Source organism: Mytilus californianus, unplaced genomic scaffold, assembly GCF_021869535.1.
Source record: "Mytilus californianus isolate M0D057914Y unplaced genomic scaffold, xbMytCali1.0.p SCAF_9, whole genome shotgun sequence".
In the NCBI taxonomy this organism is placed as follows: domain Eukaryota; kingdom Metazoa; phylum Mollusca; class Bivalvia; order Mytilida; family Mytilidae; genus Mytilus; species Mytilus californianus.
The window spans coordinates 46,279,436-46,295,862 of record NW_026262745.1 but is presented as its reverse complement, the minus strand read 5'-3'; the positions used below and the strand labels follow the sequence as shown (position 1 = coordinate 46,295,862).

The 16,427-nt window shown below is 33.3% G+C and overlaps 1 protein-coding gene across 2 annotated transcripts in view; it reads left to right on the top strand.

Moving 5' to 3' along the window:
• LOC127714332 (torsin-1A-like) overlaps window positions 1–16,427 on the top strand; it is a 237,850-nt gene that overhangs the window by 11,046 nt on the left and 210,377 nt on the right. Inside the window, exons 4-5 of one of the 2 annotated variants that reach the window (XM_052220394.1) lie at window positions 1,500–1,627; window positions 6,654–11,802. In XM_052220394.1, coding sequence (XP_052076354.1) covers window positions 1,500–1,627; window positions 6,654–6,922 — 397 coding nt within the window. In that variant the 3' untranslated portion in view covers window positions 6,923–11,802. Of the gene's footprint in view, window positions 1–1,499; window positions 1,628–6,653; window positions 11,803–16,427 lie in introns of those variants that run through there. The other variant, XM_052220395.1, reaches the window with a different exon arrangement.

The following is a 16,427-nucleotide window of genomic DNA, read 5'->3' as shown; positions in this document are numbered from 1 at the left end:
ATAATGTCCAGCTAAGTAAGATCTACAAATGAGTCAACATGACCAAAATTGTCAATTGACCCCTTAAGGAGTTATTGCCCTTTACAGTCAATTTTTAACAATTTTTCATAAATTTTTGTAATCTTTTACAAAAATCTTTTCCTCTGAAACTACAAAGACAAATTCAATCAAACTTGGCCACAATCATCATTAGGGTATCTGGTTTAAAAAATGTGTTTGATGACCCCGCCTGCCAACTAACATGGCCACCATGGCTAAAAATAGAACATAGGGGTAAAATGCAGTTTTTGGCTTATATCTCTGAAACTAAAGCATTTATAGGCAAATTTGTTTGTGTAAAATTGTTCAGCATGTTAAGATCTATCTACCCTCAAATTTTCAGACGAATCAGAAAACCCGTTGTGGGGTTGCTGCCCCTGAATTGGTAATTTTAAGAAAATTTTGCAGTTTTTGGTTATTATCTTGAATATTATTATAGATAGAGATAAACTGTAAGCAGCAATAATGTTCAGCTAAGTAAGATTCACAAATGATTCAAACATGACCAAAATTGTCAATTGACCCCTTAAGGAGTTATTGCTCTTTAAAATCAATTTTTAACAATTTTTTCGTAAATTTTTGTAATCTTTTACAAAAATCTTCTCCTCGGAAACTACATAGACAAATAAACCAAACTTGGCCACAATCATCATTAGGGTATCGAGTTTTAAAAATGGGTCCGATGACCCAGCCTGCCAACCAACATGGCCCACATGACTAAAAATAGAACATAGGGGTAAAATGCAGTTTTTGGCTTATATCTCTGAAACTAAAGCAAAAGTATAATGGTTGCATTAGTTCATGCATCAATTGTAAACAAAAATATCAGGTGAGCGACACAGGCTCCTTGGAGCCTCTAGTTTTCAGATACATACACTCAGGTAAATGCCTGTACCAAGTCAGGAATATGACAGTTGTTTTCCATTCGTTTGATGTGTTTGAGCTTTTGATTTTGTCATTTGATAAGGCCAACTTTACGTTTTGAATTTTCCTTGGTATTTTTGTTATTTTACTTTTTATGCATGTTATGATTGATCAACATAAGTCTCTGAAAATTGGCAATGAACCCAGATGCTCACCACAACAAACTGATGAACCCAGATTTTCACCTTGAAGAAAAAATGAAAATAACACTAAATTTGATAGGTACAAAGCCTTTTTTACCTTCATCAGAAAATCTCCAAATATTTGAAAGCCAAGAATTTATAAGTTCTTAACCACATGAAGAGCTATATGACCAAAAGGAACATGAAAATATGTGGCACTTTGGGGTATGACCTATTTACTAAATGACATTAAAAGCCTTAAGAATAAAGACAATGATCTAAAATCATAAACAACTGATGTAGTAAATGTTTGTTGTTGTTAAAGTAAAAAGTTCATGTTACTGATTGTTATTACATGATTTGTTTAACATATCGTACATCTTGGAAATTAGACAATTTTTAATTTTTCTATAGTAACACAGCTGGAACAGAGATACTACAGCAAACATTAAATTTCTGGCATGAAGACAAAAAAAGAGAGACAATAGAACTTAAAGATATGGAAAAATTAGTGACCACCTCAGCTGTTAATACAAAAACAAGTAAGTCATTAATTAAGAATAAATATATTAAAATCTGTCTAAACAGAACTCTTTTAGATATGCATAATGCTTGATTCTGAAATAGTGGCCATTTCAATCATTGTTCTCCCTACAAATTTCATATACATTGTAGCATCCAGAATTTTGAAATACCATTTCGTTTCTAGAAATTATAGCATCACATTCAAGTAAAAAAGCTTAACAGATGCTAAAAAACAACCCTGGGAAGAACGCTTCTTCAATGTGAAGGTTGAAACAATCATTTAATGTGACTTTTTCTAGGCAAGTTCTCTTACTCTGTAAATGTATGGTCAGATAATACATGTAATATTACTGATATGTTACTTTGGATTCATTTATTTTCATGGGTACCAATTTTATTTTGGTTTACATTTTATTTTATGATCCTACCAAAGTCTGCATACAACCATATGAAAAAAATTGCACTTGATTTTAATTTGTAGTTCAGATTTACCCAAAAAATCAATAATAATTGATAAATTGAATAATTATGAAAAAAGGTATAACAAAAATACTGATCTCCAAGGCAAATTCAAAAAGGGGAAGTCATATAGCTGGCTAAACCTCCCACTTTTGGGATAAAATTGGGTAAGCAACCCAAACAGATATAATAGGTTAATGTGACAATAATTGGGATCCAGCATTCAAAATTCTGTAAACTTACATCACAGACGTACAACACACTAACTGAAAAAGTCAAACAAACATACAAATTGATCTAGCAAAAATGCCAACAAAAAAGATGTAGTAAATAGTAATAATTCATCATGGGTGCCAAGACCAAAATTTTGTAGTCAGACGCGCATTTCGACTACAAAAGACTCACCAGTGACATAAATTAGACAATCCACAGTAATATTTAATGCAGACCTGTTGTTGATCTTGACCTTGCTATTCTTATATTACATGTCATAGTCCCATGATTACATCAAATGAAATACAACTGTCATATTCCTGACTTGGTACTGGCATTTTCTGAAGAAAATGGTGGGTTTAACCTGGATTTATAGCTACCTAAACCTCCCACTTTTGGGAAAAAATTGGATAAGCAACCCAAAAAGACATAATAGGTTAATGTGACAACAATTGGGATCCAGCAGTCAAAACTCTGTAAATTACATCACAGATGTACAACACCCTGACTGAAAAATTCAAACAAACATACAAATTGATCTAGCAAAAACGCCAACAAAAAAGATGTAGTAAATAGTAATAATTCATCATACATGCCAAGATTGATTGATTGATTGTTGGTTGCTTAATGTCCAGTGGCAAATATTTCATGCATGTTCAGAACGAAAGATGCCAAGACCAAAATTTTGTAGGCCAGACTCGTGTTTCGTCTACAAAAGACTCACCAGTGACATAAATTAGACAATCCACAGTAATATTTGATGCAGACCTGTTGTTGATCTTGACATTGCTATTCTAATCTTACATGTCATAGTCACATGATTACATCAAAAGGCTGGGCAAGGCCAAGATCAACAACAGGTCTGCATTAATATTAACATAATATGCATTATGGGTAATATTTTAAAGGAAGTTATATGATGGAAAATGTATATGAAAGAACCAAAAGCAAAGGAACAGTGCTTTTATTACTGTTTCTTTTCTGAAAGTTACAAGGAGACCTTCACCATGGAGCTGAATACTTTCACCTCAATGCATGTTACTTCCTGTACATATGTGCAACACACAATGTCATGATGTAGTGTGAAATCTATATATTATTTACAGCAAAATGACTTGAGTGTGTAGGTAAAGGTAATATCTTTGGCTAGCTTGCTTGCTAGGTGAACCATAAATCATTATTATTAAAGGTATCACCTTCTATTTGGCGAAGTCAATAGTTAAGCACGGAACCAATCAAAAGTAGGAACAATATATAAATATTGTGAAACCAGTTTTACAAAATAGTTCAAAATATGTTTTCAGGTTTAAAGGTGTGTTTGATTTGTCAGTTCCATTTCAATCAATTACTTCTGTTCATTTATAACTAGATTGTTTACATGTGTAATTCTTTATAACATCATGATTTAATGGATTTAAAAAAAACTTTTCATAACCTTATTGAACCCCCGCTTTAAAAAAGGGGGTATACTGTTTTACCTCTGTCTGTCCATCCGTCCATCCATCAGTCCATCTGTCCGTCTGTCCCATGAATATTTTTCGTCGCATCTTTCTCAGGAACTACATTACAAGGATTTCTGAAATTTGGTTTCGGGGTTTATATGAGTCAGCTATACCATTTGATGCGTTTTCAGATTCATCACTCAACAACTTCCTGTTTACCTTATACTTTTAGCGGGGCGTGGGTATCATTAGTGAGCAGTAACTCACAGATTCACTTGTTATATATGTTTATATATATATCATGTATATAATAAGGATATAATTATCTTTGGTTTTGATGTGTATTTTCATGGGGGAGTACTACAGAAGGTGTAAAAATAAACTAAGTTGGGTCAAATCTTTGAGATGTTCCTCTTAACATGCTGATGTAAAAATGGTATTCTATTGTTTTGATTAAAATCATGAAATTGAAAAATCAACCACACCTTCAACATGCTTGACACTATATTTTAAATTTGAATGAAAACATATTTCTAAACTGGTTTCATAATGTGTATGCACTGTCCATACTTTTGATTGATTCTCTACTTAACTATAATAATTGACGCCGCCCAAAGGAAGGTGGTACCTTAACTAATAATGATTTCATGGTTCAGCTAGCAAGCAACCTTACCAAAGAAATTACCTTTACCTACACACCCAAGTCATTTTACTGTAAACCTAATTATATTCAATTTTTGGTTTGGTTGCTTGTTAATATATTTTTCAGTACAAAATAAAAATTCCAAAAGGAAACTTCAATGAAGAATTTGATCAATTTTGCACATTTTTGTGCCTCGCCGTAGCTGAGGGGGCATTAAGTTTTACCCTTGTCCGTCTGTCCGTCCGTCTGGACGTCCCAAAATTGGTTTCTGTTCTCTAATTTTAGTTTGCCTCAACCAAATGTTATGAAACTTATACACAAGGATCATTACTACAAAACACAGATCAAGTTTGAATTTTGGTGGTGTCACTTTTACATTTCTAGAGTTATGCCCCTTTACAAATGGAAAAATTGCTGAATTTTTCGTTTCCGTTCTCTAACTTAAGTTTGCCTCAACCAAATGTTATGAATCTTATACACAATGCTTATTACCACAAAACACAGATCATGTTTGAATTTTGGTGGCATCACTTATACCGTTCTAGAGTTATGACCCTTTACCAGTCAGGGGAATTACTTAAAAGAATGATTTCTAAATCACTGATTCAAGTAACATTTTGTCCAGAAATGTTGGATGTAAGAGCTGTCTTTCTTTAATAATCACCTATTTAAGTAGTACAAATAAATCACTAGATTAAGTGATTTAATTTTATTGTAGCTTTAAATATACAATACTAATGATCCAAGGACTAATTATGTTGCTAAAATTATCAGAACCAACATCTGTGTTTATAGGATGACCGGTCATGTCAGGTGATGACCTTGTACTGAGTCTGGGATAATGACATGAGAATCACTTGTTTAAGTATTATTATTTTGATTACCCCTACTAATTTCAACCCCCTCCCCCCCCCCCCCCCCCTGAACAGTGAAATTTTGATCCCGAACAGTAAAATTTTATTACATAATCTGTAAGATGAAACCTTGAATTTTACAGGAAAAATACTCCTATTGCTGGTAAAAATCTGTTAAGAAAGTATTAGTTCATTATGCAAAGCCTTAATTATAGCACTTTTTCAACAAATATGGAATTTACAGGTGAATGATTGCATCAAAGGCATAAACCTTGCTACTTAAAAGAAACAAAAGGTTCATTTTTTTCAATTTTACTAATAATAAGATATTATCTAAACCTGTTTGTTTAAAATTTTGATAAAACTACAAAACCACAGAATTTCTAATTTACTACTTAAATAAGTGATTTTATAAATTATTGATTTCAGTAATTCCACTGACTGTTTACAAATGGAAAAATTGCTGAATTTTTCGTTTCCGTTCTCTTACTTAAGTTTACCTCAACCAAATGTTATGAAACTGATACACAATGATTATTACCACAAAACACAGATCAAGTTTGAATTTGGGTGGTGTCACTTATACACAATGCTTATTACCACAAAACTCAGATCAAGTACGAATTTGGGTGCGTCACTTTTACCGTTCTTGAGTTATGTCCCTTTATAATGTTATATGCAAGCAGGGGCATCATCTGTGTCCCATGGACACATTTCCCATTTATTCTAAAAGAGTTCTTTTAAACCCTTCTATGATAGTGTGAAGGACATAAATTATCTGGAAAATAAATTTTGATTATCATGAAAATCAGATATGTTGTGTATTAAAATTTTATCATAGCTTTAGCTAGAAGTCCCAGGCTGATGTACCTGATCTTGGTTCTATAAAAGTTTATGTGATATCCTCACTTGGGTTGCATATTCAAAATAGATTTACGAAGTTTGACCATCAGTAAGTAATGGTACTTCTCTTTTGTATCTCTATGAGACTGTCATTACTGTGTTGTCACAGTAACTCCTAGTGTACTGGTAAACTAGAAGACTTAGATTTGGACATCAAATTGTTTCAACCACTGATAATTTTTTTGATACTGTGGATTCAATATTATTCATGGAATACCAATTTTGGTGGGGTGGCTATACTTGAACAGCAAAGATTAACTTTTCAGCGAAGAACATATTTTCTATAGGATTGTATGCTGACTTTGGTAAATCCTAAAAATCAATGAAATCCAATAAACAGTTTTTCCTCAATCTTCAAAAATTGGTATCCATGAAATAAATGAATCCAGTTTAACCAAAGAGCTTACTTAAAAAAAAACAATTCTGGACCAAGTGTAAGATTTTTCCAGTCAAAATTAATATACTGCATGTATACTTATTATTCAAACTGTTGCCAAATAAGTTATAAATTGTATTTTTTTACATTCAGGTGGTTTTTATCACAGTGATGTATTACTACGCCACATGATTACAGCCTATATTCCATTCCTACCATTAGAGAGGACGCATATCCGTCAGTGTATTAAAGACTATTTACTGCTAAAGAAATATTACACTAATTATGGGGATATTGAGGATGAAAAGGTGTTCGAGATTGCAGAACAATTACAGTATTTTCCTGAGGAAGAACAATTATTTTCTACCACAGGATGTAAAAGGGTGCCAGAAAAGACTGATTATGTTATGGAAGAGGACTGATTGATGCAAAAACTGGTTGTGCATAATGCAATATTGTTGATATGTTAGATTAATGTGACTATGTATAAGTGCTAAAATTTTGTGTGTTTGAAACTATAACAGGAACTAGAACATAGTGCAGTGCTGTTGTGAAATTGTTTAAGTTTGTTTTTGAACTGGCAACAAATATGTCAAATACCTCTTCTTGCAATGTATATAGCACCAGCATTTTTTTTCCCTACACAACGGGGTGTGGAGGAATAATAATAACCATAGAAGGCATCTGTTCGTTTGGTCTTGTAAGCGCTCTCACATGTACAATTCTTGCAATTAAGTTTGAAAATCAGTGCCAAACAATTATGTGTAAGGGAGGTATGCCCCTTGGAAATATAAATTATTTGGAAAATTTTATTGCAAGTGCTCTCAAGCCTACAATTCATGTAGGATTGTTATGAAATTTATATAGAATATTTATATCAGCAATGTCAGAAACAGGTTCAAAACTTATCGCTGATCAACTATTTCTATTCTAGTTATGTCCTTCGGAAATGTATATGCTATAGAAAATTGTATTGTCAATGCTCCCAAGTGTACAATTCTTGCCAGATGTTTATGAAATTAATATCAAAGGTTTATATCAGCAATATTTCGGTCAAGTTTGAAAATCAGTGCTCAGATCAACTAAATTCAAAAGAGTAATGCTCCTTTGAAATATAAATTATTTAGAAAATTGCATTCTAACCTCTATCACACCTATATTTCTAGTAGGAATTCGATGAAAATTATATCAAAGGTTTATATCAGCAATGTCTTGGGAGAGTTCGAAAATGACTCTGATCAATATTTACAGAAGAAATGTCTCTTTGAAACGAAATTTGTATTGAACATTGCAATGTTAGTACTCTCACACCTACATTTCTTCTGGAATTTTTAGAAATTTATAGCAAAGGCTATCATCAGCAAGCTCTTTGAAAAGTGGCAACCAACTATTTTTACTGGAGTTCTGCACCTTTGAAATAGAAATTATATGGAAAATAACATTGTTAGTGATCTCATGCATGAAGTTCATGTAAGATATTTATCTAAAAGATACTAAGGAACCAAAAAAAAAAAATTTTTGGAGTTACATGTATTGCCAATGAACAGATAAGATATGTGCACTGCCAGGAACATTGGAACGTTGTTCTTTTATATTTTTAAAATTCATAAAATGAATTGAAGCAGTAATGTGTACAATTACAAAAGTACAGTTTGGTCATTGTTGGTGGTACAAGGTGATCAAAGAAATTTAACCTCTTATCATTTTATGAGATTGTATACATGGTATAGTAATCATTTGCAGTAATACACCAGAGGTGGAATGCAAATTAATGGAAGAAGAAAAAGGGGAATCCATCAGTATTCATAATCACAGAATTTGTCTTCCAAATTTTCATATCAAGAATGTTTTTAGTTATTTAGTTTTTTGTAATGATGATTATGTTTTGAAAAGTTTGAATTTAACTCCATTTGGTTTCCAATTCATGTATTATGTTGCTTGCTGGTCATTATCATGATTATGTTAACATATTGCTATACAATGGAAACCTTCCCCTCATAGTATGATACACTACACATTTTTTTTAAACTTACTTTATTTAAAAAAACAGATCTTGATCAACAATGATCGAATACCAAGACGTTTCTTGAATCAGATTTGTTCAACCAAAATTCAAAAATAAGGAGATATGTTGTGGTTGCCATGAGACAATTAACACAGACATAATGCCACTTGAGATTTCATTGTTGTTTTGCTTGTGTTGAAAATGTTTGCTAGTTGACTGTAGCATGTAGCTATCTTCTTTAAACATCTGTATTATTCTACATTTGACAGAATAGAAGAGATCTTGTTTTATTATATCCTACTTCATGTAGTATGAGGAGGGCAAGTATATGATTCTGTTTCTGCATATTTTTTGCCAGTTCATCTTTTTGATATATTTCTTCCTTATATTGATGATGCTTGCATTTGTAAATTTGATAAAGGAGATAAGATCCCACATAAGCTACTCTACAGCTCTGATGGAATGATGGATTTTCAAGTCCTGTCCACTCAAGTTAAACTTTATAATTTTTTTAAATATTTAATAAAAAATAATAACTCATTTTTCAGATTAAATTATTTATGTTAAATAAATGACACCCACTCAAAAAGAGAGGCAAAAGATACCCAAGGGATATTCAAACTTCAAAGTTTGGGCAGAGAGGACCATCTAGAATAATGGCCTTATGCCCATTCTCACCAGCGATGGATGGGTATAACAAAATTGACTGGAGATTTAGTGTACAAATATTGTATCGTTATGTTACATTTTATATGTGTATTAAGTTTTGTATAATGATTAACTTTGCTATGATCTCATTGATGTATATTTCGACCAGTTTTGTTTTCATGATAATTTTATTGTAGAGCCTGCGACTTCAGTCGCAGAAAGCTCGACATAGGGATAGTGATCCGGCGGCGGCAGGGGCGTTAATTAAATTCTAAAAAGCTTAATATTTCAGAAGGTAGAAGACCTGGATGCTTCATACTTTGTATATAGATGCCTTATGATATGAAGTTTCCGTCTGTCATATGTCCATTGTCCTTGACCTCTTTTTCATGGTTCAGTGACTACTTGAAAAAAAAGTTCAGATTTTTTGTAATGTTAATTTCTCTCTTATTATGAGTAATAGGATAACTATATTTGGTATGTGCATACCTTGCAAGGTCCTCATGCCTGTCAGACAGTTTTCACTTGACCTCAACCTCATTTCATGGATCAGTGAACAAGGTTAAGTTTTTGTGGTCAAGTCCATATCTCAGATACTATAAGCAATAGGTCTACTATATTTGGTGTATGTAATGATTGTAAGGTGTACATGTCTAACTAGCAGATGTCATCTGACCTTGACCTCATTTTCATGGTCCAGTGGTTAAAGTTAAGTTTTTGTGTTTTGGTCTGTTTTTCTAATACTGTATGCAATAGGTCAACTATATTTGGTGTATGGAAATATTTTACGATGTACATGTCAGTCTGGCAGGTTTTATTTGACCTTGACCTCATTTTCATTATTCATTCAATAACATCCGATATTAGATTTAAAAACGAAAGTAAAATTTTTGACAACTTTATTTTGCACAAATAAAGTGTCAAAGGCAGATATAAGTACGCTGATGTTGCACACTTCGAATGATGCACTGCCAATTTAACAGTTTACCTCAGAACTTCGAATTTGAATCAAAGAAAGTTTAATATCGTTTTTTTTTAATGTCAATTGGGATGGCCAACTCGGCAACTGATTACCATTATTGCCTTTTGTTTATTTAGTCTTAAGGGATTAAAATTGGGATAATATATAAAATGTCCGGCTGGCTAAAAATAATTTTGGAAGCCCTGGTTCATTGCTCAATGTTAAGTTTTTTTGTTTTGGTCTGTTCTATTAATACTGTATGCAATAGGTCAACTGTATTTGGTGTATGGAAATATTTTGGGATGTACATGTCAGTCTTGCAGGTTTTATTTGACCGTGACCTTATTTTCATGGTTCATTGCTCAATGTTAAGTTTTTGTGTTTTGGTCTGTTTTTCTTAAACTTTAAGCAATAGGTCAACTATATTTCGTGTATGGAATGATTGTAAGGTGTATATGTCTGTCTGGCAGGTATCATCTGACCTGCACCTCATTTTCATGGTTCATTGGTCAATGTTCAGTTTTCCTTGCTAACTTTGTTTCTTAGATACTATTAGCAATAGGTCAACTAAATTTGATGCATGGAATAATTTTAAGGTGTACATGTATGTCTAGCAGGGTTCATCTGACCTTGACCTCATTTTCATGGTTCATTGGTCAATATAGAATTTCTATGGTTTGGTCTCTTTCTTTTATACTATAAGCAATAGGTCATCTATATTCAGTGTATGGAATGGTTGTATTAAAGGTGTACATGTAGTTCCGGCTTGGTTTATCTGACCTTGACCTCATTTTCTTGGATCATAAATGTTAGTGTGATACTTGCAGTAAAACTTATATTTAGGACTATCAACATAAAATCAGTGGTCAGTATAGTAGGCGAGACATTTCAGTGTGTGCACTCGTGTGTATCATTTGGTTAATATACTTATATACATGTATAATAGAAGGGTTGCACTTAACATTGATGTTGTAAAGGTTACATTTTTTCATATACTTCTAAAGTTATTGAGGTACAATATTAAAAAAATTACAGTGTTTCCTTTATTAAATGATTAATAACACACACTTATAACAAATTCCCCCTTCAAATAATTAAAAAACTACGGTTTCATCTCCCTCAGACAAAGTTGACCTTAGATGTATTTAGTTATTCTGTTTATGTCTTTTTTAAATCATATACCTCCTTACAATCTGCTTAATTATGCATCCCTGGCTTTCAAATGTTTAGGTAAATTTTTTTTAAATTCTCAGGCTGAAGTTTAGTACTCTGGCTTATGTATGAACATACATTGTACATGTATAAAAATAAGAAGATGTGGTATGATTGACAATAAGACAACTCTCCACCAGAGACCAAATGACATAAAAGTTAACAACTAAAGGTCACCGTACAGCCTTCAACAATGAGCAAAACCCATACTGCATACAATGGCATAGTCAGCTATTAAAGCCCACAAATGACAAAATGTGCTTCATATACACAAAATTTATAAGGTGTTTACTTCATTCACTAACTGCAAATAAAAACAACAAATATAAACTATTGTTTTTATCAGAACAGATGTATATAAAGCTAAAGAAATGAAACTACACTTGAAATATTGATGGATCATTGATTAATTGTTTGTGTTTTAACTCCACTTTCAGTACTAATGGTTTCAGTTGAAATAAATTTGTTTTACAATTGTTAAATGTCCCTAATAATCCAAGGACCTTGTTTTCTGTACCGTAGACCACTTCAACATTTTCTGTCATATATTGGAAAAAAATAACTATCTTTGATATAAGTTTTGCTGTTTCTATAGTGTACTGTTTGTCCAACTACTGATGTTTTGCATTAACTGGTGAGAACATTGCAAAATGGTCTAGTAAGAAGGACATTGCAATTAAAGAAGTTGGATGATTTCTATTGATAAGTAATCTTTTTTACACATAGATCATTGATACATTATTTCTTTTCAAGGTAGTTGCACGAGAATTTTGAAAGAAAGATAACACGAAAATACCACAAATATAAAAAATCATCCGAAAAATAAATGCACCGTCAACAAAGAACAACATATGGTACAGGCACAAAATGGGGTGTGATTTAATCAGTTTTATGTATGCACAACCTCTGCCTTTGCCTTTTAAATCATGTGTTTTAATCTTTCAGTGATATACATGACCAGTCAAACTACAAACAGGATGTTAACTGTCAAAGCAAGGGAAATAAAAGACCGCACATAATTTTGAAAGCAGGGTCAAAGTTATTTTGCTAATTATTACATATTGATGTTGGTATCATGTGATGGACTATTTTTTTCATATGCCAGTTTGTACAAAATGGGTATGAAAAACTGAGATACTGAAATACATCTTTATTCCAGTATTATTATTACCGATTATCATTATTAAACCGTCCTGGGACTAAATTATATATCTGAGATCCAAGTTACAAAATGTCATTCTTATGTCGAAGGATAAGCAAATCCTACTCCACATGTGGCACCCATAGTGTTGCTCATGTAAGTACAAATTCGGTGATTACTCTCATTCGGTGATTTATATTCAAGGAAAGGAGGACGGGCTAGAAGTTAAGACAATTGGAACATATCCATCGTCATTTGTGAAACAGGTATCCTATAACGGTCAACTAACTCTTTGAAACTTGTGATGATGGTGTCCGTAAATTTTTTTAAAGGGTTGACTTCAGCTTTACCACTTGGAACCCTTGGTGTAATAGCTCCCTCAATAGCAGCAACAATCTATCAAGGAAATCATGACAGGAAATGCATTCTTTTGAATATCGTATCCACTGGCAGATATATACTCCATATACAGGCGTTGCTGGAATGTTTCAAAATTTTTTGTTTGAATCGAAGTAGGTATTTTTTACAAAGTATTATTTATCCCTCCTTAAAACATGATGTTTGTATCTACGTTGGCCTTTCATTTTTCAGGAAACAAAGTTGGGCAATTCCTTCAATCTGGCCTTTCAAGCCAGGATATAGCCATGAAAGCCACTAAAATCTAGACGCACTCACATAAATCTCTCAAAACATTTTACACGTACATGTCCATGTGCACAAATTAACCGAAAAAATAGTTGATATATTTAGAGTTGTTTATTCAAGTATGTTCTCATTTGTTATGTCAATTTACTCGATATTTTGGTAACTTGTATAACGTTTGAATATTATTAGCAATTCAAGTAGATTGACAACTGTGATCCTGATCCTAAGATCAATATATATGTTGACACAACTGGTCTCTTTGTGTTTGCTTGTTTCATCTTAGTACTATAGTTTCTCCGAGTAACGTCACACTGTACTTAGGTCAATTTGTTTAGGCGCAGGATCGGGATTCTTCAGGGCTAAGTGTATCTTGAATCGCATTGAACTCTTTAAATATTCTCCTATAATATCCGCTGTTCTCTCGTATGTCTCTTTCTTTGCTGGTGCTAGTAGGGTATGAATATCTATTGGAATGTTTTGTATCTCCAACTGTCTTTTCATTTCTTCTCTTTCCTGATGGTATCTCATACAATTGAGTAGGAAGTGCTCTGTGCTGTCTTCTTCACCACATTCGCAGTATGGCGTGAGGGATTGGCCTATCTGATGGCAAGTATTTATTTAATCTATTGTAGCCTGTTCTAAATTCTTACATGATTCTTCCTATAACTGGATTTGGATAATCAAGTAGATGGGCCTTACCAACAATAGGTACTAATTCGTGTAGTAGTCTCTCAGTTTCACTTCTAGTCCATCTATTTTGCCATTTAAGTTTTGTTGACATCCTAACTGCACTTCTCACATCTGACATTGTTATGACGTTGTACTGGTCATTTAGACTTGAGGCCTCCTGTGCTGCATCTTTTGCTAACTGGTCCGCTAGCTCGTTCCAGGCTATATTAGCATGGTCTAGGATCCAAGATAGGATAGTTTGTATATGCCTCTCAGGAGGGTCCCAATGCTTTCTTTATTGTCTGTGATAGTGTCAATGTAGTTAGTTGACTTCCAGTTGAGAGTCAGGATGCCAACAGCTGTCTGGCTATCTGATAGGATCTTAACCTCAGTGAACTGTTCTTTAAGTGTGTAAATGCAGTGTTCCAAAACCATAAGGATAGCTACTAGTTCAGCTAAGAGTATGGAGCCTCTTCTAGCTACTGGTCTTTTTAAGCTGGTTCCTTGGTGGTTCTCAGTATATATTACTGCTCTTGCTCCACATGGTCCTGGATTTCCCTGACACGAGCCATCTGTAAATGCAATAACTGTTGAATCTGATCTTTCTCCTTTCAGTTCTTGTACAATTTGTTTGCCTTAGACAGTTTGTTCTGCGGTTCTGTTTTTCGAGCTTCCTAATCGGTCCAATGACTTTGGTGCTCTCATCAGCATAAAATCTGCTCCTGCCTTGTGGGTAAACTCTGGCTCTATAAGTTTTATATCTACTTTTGTCGCTTTTAGCATGTCAATGGCTTGATTTATACCCTTACCAAATTGAGATTCATGTCGTTCATATGTATCATTGTTGGTAAGATACTCCACCATCTGTTGTTTGATTGGTTCGGCTATGTTTTTGATTGAATTTTTGCTATTTCTCGGACTCAGATTTCTTCCATTCGAAGGTCGATTGGTTGCATATTGGCCTCTGCTTCCATTGCTTCTCTACCTGCTGTTCCTAGTAACCCAAGGCAAAATGTTAATCCTTTTCTTTGTATAGCTTCCTGTTTTTTCATATTTTCCATTGCTGTTATCTGCCAAACTGGGCACGCATATTCAATAATAGATCTTACCATGCTGTTATAAATTTGAAGTAGTTTTGTTCTTGCGATTTTTTCTAGGCCGTTTATTTCTCGTATTACATTTAATGCATTGTTTGCTCTCTTCTGCACTATATCCGTGTGCATGTCAAATTTGATTTTTTCATCCAACGTTACGCCAAGTAGTTTGGGTGTTGGGCTGTATTTGAAGTTTAACGAGTTGACAGTCAGAGTTTTTTGTGTTAGATGCAGTTTTACCATCAATCCCTCACGCCATATTGAATCATATGCCTTTTCCAAATCTACTGGCCAAGCCAAACTGATTCATTCCTCTTCAAAGCATCAGCTATTATTTGAACCAGTCTAAGTAGGGCATTTGTTATTAAATGATTTTTTCTGAACCCTTCTTGATTTAAATCAATCAGTCTGTGTCCCTCAATATATGCAACTATACGTTCTAAGATTACTCTTTCCATTACTTTGCATATAATGCATGTAAGACTAATTGGTTTGTAGGAAGAGGTGGAATAGTAGCTTGTTTTTCCAGGCTTTCTCAGGAACTTTACATCTGCATTTTTCCATTCCGTTGGAATTTCACCTTTTTTCATTATGATGTTCATCATAACCACCATAGCTTCTATGAAATTTTCACCTGCATTTTTAAAGAATTCAGCAAATTGTTGGTCTGGCCCTGGAGCTGTCCCAGTCCGTAGGCGATATACAGCAATCTCAACTTCTTCTTTGCTGATTTCTCTGTTAGGCCCCTCTCTTTCCTGCTGTGATCCTATTTCTTCTTTGTACTGGTTATTTAATAAGTATGTTGATATACTCTTTGTTAATTTCTTCAAAGGAGTCGTTATCAAAGGAGTCGGCCCTAAGATGACTGCCATCCAAAAAAAAAACCTTCTGCAGGATTTCTACTTTGCCCTGATTATCGAAGAAAGGATCTTGGTTTTCAGCTATCAGTGGTAATACTGAATTATCTTCTATTTTTCTGGTCATTTTTTATATATGTTCTAAACGTCTTGAGTTTTTAGAGTGGTTTAATTCATTTACAAGGTTATTACTCCAGTTTTCTTGTGCTTCTTCTTTTGCTGTGATGATCAGCAAACAATGAGACATAGAGGTTGAGTTTAATTGATATCCCCTCATCCAAGTCGTCTTTCCAGCCAATCATCTTGCCCAACTATTGCGGTACATAATATACTACTGTAGCTACTTTATGAGACAACGCACTGGACTATTATTGACTTCAATAATAATGGATGATTGATATTTGGTTATTAACATGTTACCTTTGATTTACTCGACATAAAACTACTTTGTAATTTATTTCTCAAAGTTGAATATTAAGTTTAAATGATTTTTCTATTTCAATGGAAAACCAAAAAAAATTAAAATCTACATTGTTTATCTTTCCGTCGATATCAAAATCTTGAATGACACATGTTTATACAAAAGAAGAATGATGTGAAATCTGCAATTTCTAAAATATTTCAAAGTATTTCCTCACAAATTAGATCATTCAAATAGAAATTTTCTTAATTTCGTCACCGTGCAACTATTCATT